Genomic DNA, 10,460 nt, shown 5'->3' with positions numbered 1-10,460 from the left:
ACACTTGTAACAAACACATTCCTGCCAAACCACCCTCAAGCACAAATCTATTTGCCAGGGCGGGATGAAATGACAGGAAAATTCACACAAATCATCATTTAGATCCATTTTGGCATCTGGTCTTTAAAACCAGCATTTTTCTGTGCCACAGCCCAGCTCATCATACACTGACATGGACCTTGGGGTTACCCCGTGAGATGTCAGGAGCCTCAGCTGTGATATTGCATCAGCTGAATTGCAGCAGTAAATCTGCACTTGCAAAAGCAGATGGACTCCCCCCACCTCACCATACAAACCACATCTTAGCTTGGAGAAGTTTAGAAAATTTGGCCCACTTGTTTTGGGGTTTTGGGGTGATTTTTTTCTGCTATTACACTCAGGAAAAGGTACCAATCATCTCACTCAGTGAAAATGCTATCATTTTCATTACTGCTTTTACCTCTAATTAAATACTCCAGAAACTAAACTCTCCACTAGAATAAGACCATTAAAAAAACAATTAAAAGAAAAAAAAAGTGTTCACAGCTGCTGGAGCCCCAGGAGTTTCAATCCTGCACCCCTTTGCCCCCAGAGCAGCCCCTATTTCTACATACTTTGTTGGACTAGCCTGGGGGCTGAGCAGCCTTCCCTGACCCCCAAAATCAATCCTTCTAACCTCAAAAGCACAGAGAGAATGACTTTTTTCCTCTATTTTTGTAGTAGCTGTTTTCTCTAGCCAGGCATTTACAGCCCAGCTGCAATTAACCTCCTCTGCAGCATGGGCGTTTCACAGATATGAAACCCCAGCCAGGTCCTGCTTCTTGGCTCTAAACCCTGTTCTTCTACACCAGTGCTTTGCTCCAACCCCCCAAAACAAACACTTTGTTGTAGGAAGCTCATAAGAGGGGGAAAAGAAAGAGTAAAAAATGCAGAAAATCTGGTGAAAGCACCAGAAATTAGTCTCAGCATGGTGAGGTGGGCAGGACGCAGGCTGGAAAAAAGAAGAGGGGCTGTTTCCCACTAGGATGAGTTCACAGGGGACATAACTGGGCTGGGGACAGGGATGGTTTTCTTTAATTTCAGAAAAAGGATAAAATTCCCCTGGAAATTGTGCAGCTACATAGTACAAATACACCAAAATTCAACAATTTCCCCCCCAGCACTGCCCAGCCGTGAGCCAAACAGTGGTGATTAGAGGAGCTGCTATTCCTCAGCAAGGTCACCAGCAAATCTTGCTTGTGTGAACAGATAACATCGACTCACACCCTTCTTTCCTCCCCTTTTCTTCCCAGGACAGCAGCCCCAAACAATGTGGGGAGGTTACAAACAGCAGCTGCCTCCTGCACGTTCACACAGCGCTTTGATTTTTGTCAGAGCTTTGCTGCCAGACAAAGATTTCCCTCCTCCAAAATGTTTTCTTGTAGGAACAACAGCCAGTCCTGAGAACAGCCTGGCCACTGGTAAACAGCTCCACTGAGCATAAACAGCAATTTTTAAAATTTATATTTAATCTATATTCCAGTACACCATGCTTTTACATTTCATATATTGTGCTTTCTCAAAAGTTGCTGTAATGTCCTGGGGAGTCAGCCCAGTGTAACACCCCCATATCCAAGGTTGTAATGATGGCAGAAGCCACCTCTGGGAAAAACTCTTGTCCTGGCCAGGAAGCCAGAAGTTGCTCCAGGTGACAGCAGCAGTGGGAAAAGAGGGATTTAGCCTTTGCAGCAGCTGGGGATTTTGGGCTCACCCCACAGACTTTAGCACAGGGATGAAGGGAAAATTCCCTTGCTGTGGCATTTCTCGTAACAAGCACTCCCTGCCACCCCATCTCAATAAAAAGAAATGTTTCACTTCATTCTAGGGAGGGCTCAATCTCAGGGTGATGTGAAACAAAAGGGGACAGGTGAGCAGAAGGTCAGGGCAGCAGAGGCAAGTGTTGCTGCAACCCACATCAAGGGCTCAGCGCTGGAAACAAGAGCTTAAAGCACTGAAATGGGTTTGAAAACTCTAAAATTGCCTTCTCCTGCCAGGAAAGAGTTAAGGAGCAATTCAGCCCACCCTGAAGTTTAGCAGGTAAGTGTTTTGTGGCAAGGGTTTTGCAGCTAGCAACCCGCTCTGAGCAGGAAATTAATTTAAACAGAAATGGGGAGAGGATGTGTTACAGCAGCACGGAAAAATCTGGTATAAAACAGACCAAAAGCTCACAGTGTACAAGATGCAATATTGGTTTTCCCATTCATCTGCCAGCTCAACCCTGGGGGAGGTTTCTCAGTGCCCCCATGTGAGATTTCCTTTTCTGGGGAGATGCTGAAGCATGGTATCTGCATGAGAGGGACAGAGAAGAAAACTGAATCTCACCTGGCAGCCAAGAGGGCAGCAAATAAAAATAATTTCAATTTTTTTCCCAAACAGGAAAATATTGAAGTCTGCTGACACCAGTTCATCTCTGTAATTTCACCTCATGTACTTGTCTTTGAATCCTAAACCCCAAGTGCTTCAAAACCTCTTCCTCCCAGACATTTCAAAGTCATTCTGATACTTTATCATTTAAATATTTCTGCCTATGAGCTGCATGCTGTCACAGCTACCGAAGCAGCACATGCTCTGAGGTGGAAAGCCCCAGCAGAATTTCCTCATTTTTGTGGTTTTTCAGCCACAAATTTGTTTGAGGTTTCTTGCTCTTGATTTCAAAGCTTTCCGTGATGCTTCACATCTCTGCTTTATCTTGGGTTGGTCTGGTGTTCAGCATTTTTCAGAGAAAAACACCTGCTATAAATTCTGCTGTAGAAAACAACTCCACAGATCAAACTGCATCTTTTCCTTGTCTTGAATGCTTTTTTATTTCAACAGGGAGAAAACCAGCCAAAATTCATGCTTTCCTTCTTTTATCTTTAAGGCCATGGTCCTACATTCGTAAATTTTTGATAGGATAGAAGCAGATTAAAAGAAGGAGGAATAACTAAGTGGTGAAATATGAAGAAATCTGAAGAAATTAAAAATCAGTGATTTTTCTTGGTTTTATTTTTCTGAAGGGGATTTAAGGTACCCTGTGAAGTGCTGGACGAGAGCAAAGGGTGCTGCCCTGACGGACTCTTGGGTTTGGGGCTTGGCACAGAAGAAGCTGCCAGGCTGAGGCTCCAGGTGCTGCTCTTTGGCAGCTGCTGCTGAGAGACCTGCACAGAGAGGGGCAAGGACTTCCTGAGGGGAAGCCAGCCCTGCCACCAAGAGGTGACAGCGAGGGGAAAGGGGCAGCTGGCACAAAACCCCTCTGTCACCGAGTCTGCCACCATGGCCCGGCCATGGCTCCATCTCTGCATCTGCCTCCAGATCCCAGGTAAGAGCAACACATCTCCTAGGGGTTGGGGGCACCTAAAATCCTGCTGGAGCCTCTCCTCCACCACACTCCAGCAGCTGGATGATGGCAGATTAAATATACCATCACACTAGAGATCTACAGGGCATTATTGCCTATTTCAAATCACTTTGGATCATGCTTTAGGTTTTGGTCAGCCCTGAACTGGTCAGAAAGTGGGACCAGCTGGTTGCTGTGGTTCCCTTCCAATTGAAATAGTTCTGTTCTATTCTATTCTATTCCATTCCATTCCATTCTACTCTACTCTATATTCTGTCCATAGTGGTATAGACACCACAGAGTTTTTACTCCTCAGTGCAGATGAAGCTGCTAATGGAGAAGTTAAAATCTCCACTGCCGGTATAACACAAAGAAGACAAACATCCCAAATTTTCTAAATCATCCAAAGACTGAGTACTTCCCAAGGACCACAGCTGGAATTTGTGTGCTGTAAAACCATTCTGCCTTACAGGTTCTGGTATCCTATAGATTTGTGAAGTGGGGAGCCCACTGAGAAAGCCTCAATAAATGGGAGTTTGCTTTGCCCATGCAAAAGGAAAAGGGGTAATCATTAAGTTGCTGCAGGCTGGTCTAGCCAAGCACTGTGATTCCCCATGGTGCCCCTGAATATTCACCAGGAAAGGGAACAGAGAGGTTTTGGGGTTGAAGGTATGAGTGAGGATGAGTTTTCTTCTCTGTCTCCATCCCAGCTCACTCCTGGCTGACCACTGACGCTGAGCTGAGATCTTCCAGAATCTCTTCTTATCTTTTCTGACTTATATAGCAATGTCTCCACCAGGTCAAAGATAAGTTTTTCTTGGAGAGTTTTGTTTCCCATGCCCAGCAGAGCTGGACCTCAGGGCACTCAGGGAGACCCTGAAGCCCCCGTGTGCTGTGGCCACACACATTTCATCCCCTAAAAAACAACACAGGTGTTTGCCAGGACAAAATCTGAGAAAATTTAAAACTTAAATTTAATTCTTTCTTAATCTGAGAGAACTTAAACCTCTCTAAAGCCTTAAAACTATCTATTTTAATCAAAAGAGACATTAATGCTGTCACAGAGCCAGAGGATGTGGTGAAATGCTACAGCTGCTGTGCAACTCTGGAATATTGTCATTACAATATTGGTGTTCTGCAGCACTGGGGTCCTTGGTGTGGGGACAGAGGAAGGCTCTGGACCCCTGTCAGCCACCAGAGCCCTCTCCTCTGCCTGTCCCATTGGGAACATGGGAGACATCAGGACTTTGTGCCACATCAATGCCTTTAGATGTTCTTGGGTCGTGCCCATCCATCCCCACACCACAGGGCTGCATGAGGCTGAAAAACTGCTGTAAGCAACTTCAGGATTTTGAAGAAAAAGGAACATTTTATAATTAAAAAGAAAAAGACAAGAAACGTGTATTATTGAGCTTTTTGCACAGCTTCAAAACAAGCCTGGGAAAGAGATGGGGGCAGCAGGAGTGCCCTTATCTGCAGAGGGCTGTTTTTCACTCGGGCTCAGAGTATCTGCAGCTTTGCAGGACTGTTTGCTGAACAGCAAGGATCACAAGTTACCTGTTATCCTTTCCACAAGGACACCCCTCACATCTGCCTGGGCCAAACAAGACTCAGATAATTTCCACAAAGCTGCAAAGCCCAAACAGGGAGATGTGATGCCAAACCAAAGCTTTGAACCCCACCGCTGCCCCTCACTCCCTCTCCTTTCCCATGTCGCAAAATTCCTTTGAAAAATATTATTGTCTGAAGACTAATATCAAATTGGCTCATTTTGAGAGGTTTTGCATGTTTTTTGTCTCTTTTTCTGCCCCTGAAATGTTTATTGGTGTTGTATCTGCAAGAAATAAAATATGGCAAATCAGTTAAGAGGCACTAAAATTTGTTGAAAAAGGGGTAAAATGTTTGAAAAATGAGAAAGGTAAGGAGGGCAGGAGAGGGGCATTCACAGGGGCAGGCAGGGATGCTCTTCCCTGTACGTACAGCCCCCAGGAGACCCTCCAAACCATCCCTCCATCCCTCTCCCTGTCAGTCTGCCTCCTTCCTATAGGAGTGTTTACAGAGAAAATCTGCCTGTATAATTTGGCCTGGCCAAAACAATACCTGGGGAACCCAAAAAGGCCTCTGAGGGAATATGGGAGCATCCTGATAAAAAATGCTCTTGTTTCTCACTCGTGTGACCCCTCTGGCCTGTGTGTTTATTGTGATTTTATTAAGCCCATAAATAAAATTTGTATTTTGGACGAAAGAAAAATGATGAAATTTAAAGAATAACTGTATATTTCTCATTTTCCTTAGGTTTTTATACAACTCTGCTATTAGCCCAAACTCCAGGGCATATTCTAACCCAAACCAGCAATAAAACTGAAATCCTCTGTGACCTGAAGAAGGAGCACACCGGGGTGTACTGGTACCGCTGGAGCCAGGAGAGGCAACAATTCCAGTTCTTGTTGTTCTCCAACACAATGGGCAGAGCCACCTATGGCCCAGAGGTGAGGCAGGACAAGTTCAGTGCCCATGAGGCGAGGTCCCAGAGCTCCTACAGCCTGCACATCAGCCACCTGCAGCCCTCAGACAGCGGCATCTACTACTGCTCCACGTCCCAGGCCTCCCAGCTGCTCGTGGGCACTGGCACACAGCTCACAGTGGGTAAGCAGCACCCTCGGGCTTCCAAAATGTGCCACCAGTAGCTGTGATGAGCCTGGGAAAGGGGTTGTTTTGATTCTTCCCAATTTTTGAGTTGCAAGGTTGGGGCTCTGGGTTTTGTCTCTGAGATCGGATAAAGCAGAAAATACAGAAAAAGGCTAAAATTTAGGTCAGCTTTGTGTGATAGTCCTTTTTGCCATCAGCAGTTGCAGAAAATACAGAAAATGGCTAAAATTTAGGTCAGCTTTGTGTGATAGTCCTTTTGCCATCAGCAGTTGCTTTGCTGTGGGCTTGCCTTGAGCACAGCATTGCTCCCAGTGCTCGAGGATTTCCTTGGGAGGACCTGGTATTGCCATGCCCTGTGTTTTCCTCACTCCCTGCTGTACTCTGGATGGGAGGCTGGATGTGTGCCCTGCTCAGCTCACATCTCCTTCCATGCCATAATTCTCCCTCACCCTCACTCCAAGTGCCAAGAGCAGCATTGAGGCCAGAAAGCATCACCCCTCACATCTCTGGGGTGGATCTGATGGCAGCTTTCAAGAACATCCCCTCAAAAAAAACCCCAAAAACCTGAAATGGGATTTATTCCCCAAGCTGGATGTGTGCCCTGCTCAGCTCACATCCCATAATTCTTCCTTACTCTCACTCCAAGTGCCAAGAGCAGCATTAAGGTGAGAAAGCATCACCCCTGAAATCTCTGGGGTGGATCTGATGGAACTTTTAAGACCACCCTCCAAAAATAAAAATACTGAAATGGGATTTTTTTCTTCAAAGCTCACAGCCCACTATCCCTGGGGAGATCCAAACAGGAATAACATTTTTCTGCAGGTGTTGTGGGAGGAGAGAGGCTTTACAGACATCTGGGGCATACAGAAGCTCTTTTCAGCCCATTTTCCTTTTGACCACAAAACAGTAGTTGATGCAGAAAAAAGAATGTATTTGAAGTGGGATTCAGCCTCTATTTTTGCAGACTTTTAGGGACACAAATAACTTATTTAACTAAGATACAAATAACTTATTTAACCAAAATGCCACTTCTGGCTCTAAAGCGGACCCAGTGTCCCAGTTTTTCTGGGGTTTTTTTTGCAAATACACTCTGTACCTTAAGCTGGATGAGAAATCCCTTTTGGATTCTTGCAGGCTCGGAGAAAAGCTGGTTTAAGATAAAGGAGAATTGTTTTTTAACAGCTGGGCACGTATCTCTGTGCAAAGCATGAAAAACAGGCTTGAGATGCAGCTCGATCAAGGACACCAATTAAAAAGCAAACAGCAGCAGGTGCTCTGGGAAGATAGGCTTGGCTGGATATTTTCTTTTTTTCCTTTTAGTTCTCATGATAAAACAATTTGTCTTTAAGTTTCTTTTCCCTACGTTTATTATCATTTAAGGGAGAAGTTGTCCAGATAAATCCCAGAGCCCTGATGTCTCATCTTTTCCTGTAAAAGAATGGTAGTTTCTGTAAGAATTTAGATAGAAACAGGAAAAAAAATAGTTTTCAGTCACCTAAAATTTTGAATAAAATTTTGAATTGAAAAATAGTTTCCAATCACCTAAAATTTTGAATAAATATGGTTTGAGCAGTCAGACATGCAGCTATTTAATGACATTACTGGCATATTTTCCTGGCCAACTTTATTCAGAAACAAATATGTTCCATTTGAATTTAGATACACTATAATAAATCCTACCCTCATTTTATCAGGAAAAAAAAAATCAAATCTTGAGCAAAGATTAGAGCAATGTGAATAAGGAAAAAAATCCAGGGATCCCTTAAAACATTTCAGTGCTGCTGAAATGGTTTTACCGATGGTTTTGTGCAGTTCCGGTGAGATGATGCTCGGCAGCAAATGTCACTGAAGAAAATTTGGGGGTTTTCTCTGCATTAGCCTTTGTTACCTGGTACATTATTTGATTAACACTTTTAAAAGCTCTTGGTGACTTCTGCGAGCCCCAAGAGGCTCATGTGAGGTGAAGCTCACCCCTCTGAGGGAGGGGGTCCCTGCTGGGGGCTGGTTCAAGGCTGCTTCTCTTGGCTGCTGTTGGAGATGTCTCTGCCACACTCACACCCTCCTTTTCTCCTTCCCCCAGTTGATGTTTTGCCTCCAAAGACCACGCAGACACCAGTGTCCAAAAAGCCTCTGCCACGCACAACCAAAAGGAAACCTGCCAGCAGGGAAGGTATGGCACTGTCCCAGCTCCTGGGAAAGGGCTTTGCTGAGCTCCTGGGGCCACCACAGGGTCACCCTGCAGGAGTGGCTGTCTGGGTGCACATGGACGCACTGCTCTGGACAGACTTCTGCCTCTAGGAGGGATTCCCTGGGATTCCACAGGGATGGATTTCAGTTTAGGGTCTCATGACCTCAGAGCCAAGTTCCCTGCAGTGCCTTTTTCACTGTGAGAGGGACAGAACACCAGAACAGGTGTCCCAGAGAGGTTGTGGAGTCTCCCTTGTCTCAGACAACTTTCATGAAAAATCCTTTCCTTAGGATTTTTCCTTCTGAGAAGCTGAGAGGCCTCAGGAACAAAATGTAAACATTGATTATCTGCTGCTGTGGAATGCAACAAGTAGATCTGTGATTAATCCATGTAAGATGTTTGTAATTAATGGCCAATCACAGCCCAGCTGGCTCGGACACAGAGTCCAAGCCACAAACCTTTGTTATCATTCTTTGCCATTCTATTCTTAGCCAGCCTTCTGAAGAAATCCTTTCTTCTATTCTTTTAGTATAGTTTTAATGTAATATATATCATAAAATAATAAATCAAGCCTTCTGAAACATGGAGTCAGATCCTCATCTCTTCCCCAGTCTAAGACTCCCTGTGAACACCATCACATCCCTTATCAAAAATATGCAAAAGCCACCTGGACACAGTCCTGTGCCCTGTGATCTGGGATGACCCTATTGACAGGGAGGTTGGCCCAGGTGACCCACTGTGCTCTCTTCCAACTTCACCCACTCTGTGGTTGTGTGGTGCATCCTTCAAAGGTCACCCCAGCGTGATGGTCACATCCTCACCACCCCTCTGAGCGCCTTGCTTTCCTCCCTTCCCCATCCCCAAGTCTGCTGGGGCAGGGTGGTGCCAGGTGCTGAGTGCTCTCCTGTCCCCAGGTCCCTGCAGTCCCCTGGTCTGGATCCCTCTGGCTGCTGCTGTCCTGCTGCTGCTGCTGAGCCTGGTGCCCACCGCCTACCGCCTGCACCGTGAGTTTGCTGCCACCACCCTGAGGGCACAGCCCAGGAGGGCATGGACAGCTGGGAGAGGGGCCAGCACTGACGGACACTGTCTCTTGTCTCTTCCCAGGTCTGCGGCGGAGGCTGCGGCTTCGCATCCACAGGCAGTAATTCCCAGTAAATCCCAGTAATTCCCAGTAATTCCCAGCAAATCCCACTGCCTTCCCTGCCCCAGACAGGCAGGGAGAAGCCACGGACCCTCCCCTGCAGGAGCCTGGACATGACCAGGAAGGACCTGGCAGGGGACAGATGTGGGCTTGTACCACAAAACAAACATTTCTTTCCTGCATGACTTCAACATTCTCCTGGACACAACCCTGGCAAAAGGACCAGGCTGGATTCTGCAGCATCCTGAGCACTTCCCAAAGGTCACTGAGCAGGGCAAAAGCCACATCTGGCTCTGCACAGGGGGAAAGGGGCTGGCACCAAAGTGTCGCCACATTTCTCTTCACAGAGAAAAGCAAGGCACAATTCTTCCCAAGAGTATTTCTGGGTTTCACGTTCTCTGAACATCAGAGAAAGAAAACACAATTCTTATCTTATTTGCTGTGCCTGTGTTTGTGCAAAAGTAGAAAGCAAAAAGGAGATCGTTTACCCAAAGTGATGGAGTTTTGTTTCCTTGGCCTAGCAGGGCCAAGTGTGTGTGTTTGTGTCAAGACTGTGGGCTGACAGTCATGAGATTCTGGGCAGTTGAGTGCTTGGCAGATTCAGTTTAGATGTAATGTAATATAGTGTAATATAATATAGAATAAGATAGTATAATAAAGTAATTAATGAGCCTTCTGATAAGATGGAGTCAGATGCATCATTCTCTCCCTCGTCAGGGGCAAAAATATCCACGATACCAAAGAACTCAGATGGGCTGGAAGGCTGTCACAAAGCTCCTTGGCTCTCCTCTGTGTCCATCTGTAGGACAGCACAAAGGTGCTTTTTTAGCTCCTGTTAGTACTGATTGATAAAAATCTGGTAATGAACACTTTGAGGGCAACCAGCAGGGATGGGGCAGAGGCAACATGTAAAGACCCTGTGAGGTTTATTCAATACCAAAAGTGAAAATATCACTCAGTTATTCTGTTCTGCAGGGTGGTGTGTTTTGTGTGGCAAGCGAGGAACCATGGTCTCCAGCCAAGAAAGAGTTAAAGCATTGCAAAATCTCCAGGATGAGCAGATCTGGGAGGGTGTTTTCTCCCATGAGAGACTGCAAACAGCCAGGGCTGGGAGAGGAAAACCAGACAAAGCCATGCACACAAGGCCA

At 45.8% G+C, this 10,460-nt stretch overlaps 1 protein-coding gene across 1 annotated transcript; it reads left to right on the top strand.

The window, feature by feature from the left end:
* Nucleotides 1-2,770: 2,770 nt before the first annotated feature.
* Nucleotides 2,771-9,991, top strand: CD8B (CD8 subunit beta). The gene is made up of 5 exons (XM_064712441.1): nucleotides 2,771-3,316; nucleotides 5,630-5,980; nucleotides 8,064-8,153; nucleotides 9,086-9,175; nucleotides 9,276-9,991. Exons 1-5 carry the CDS (start codon nucleotides 3,271-3,273, stop codon nucleotides 9,314-9,316), a joined length of 618 nt encoding a protein of 205 aa, XP_064568511.1. The 5' UTR covers nucleotides 2,771-3,270; the 3' UTR covers nucleotides 9,317-9,991.
* The last annotated feature ends 469 nt before the right edge of the window (nucleotides 9,992-10,460 follow it).

The sequence above is a fragment of the Zonotrichia leucophrys genome, chromosome 4, assembly GCF_028769735.1.
Source record: "Zonotrichia leucophrys gambelii isolate GWCS_2022_RI chromosome 4, RI_Zleu_2.0, whole genome shotgun sequence".
NCBI classification, from domain to species: domain Eukaryota; kingdom Metazoa; phylum Chordata; class Aves; order Passeriformes; family Passerellidae; genus Zonotrichia; species Zonotrichia leucophrys.
Note: the sequence above shows the minus strand (reverse complement) of the source record. Positions and strands in the feature narration are given on the sequence as shown.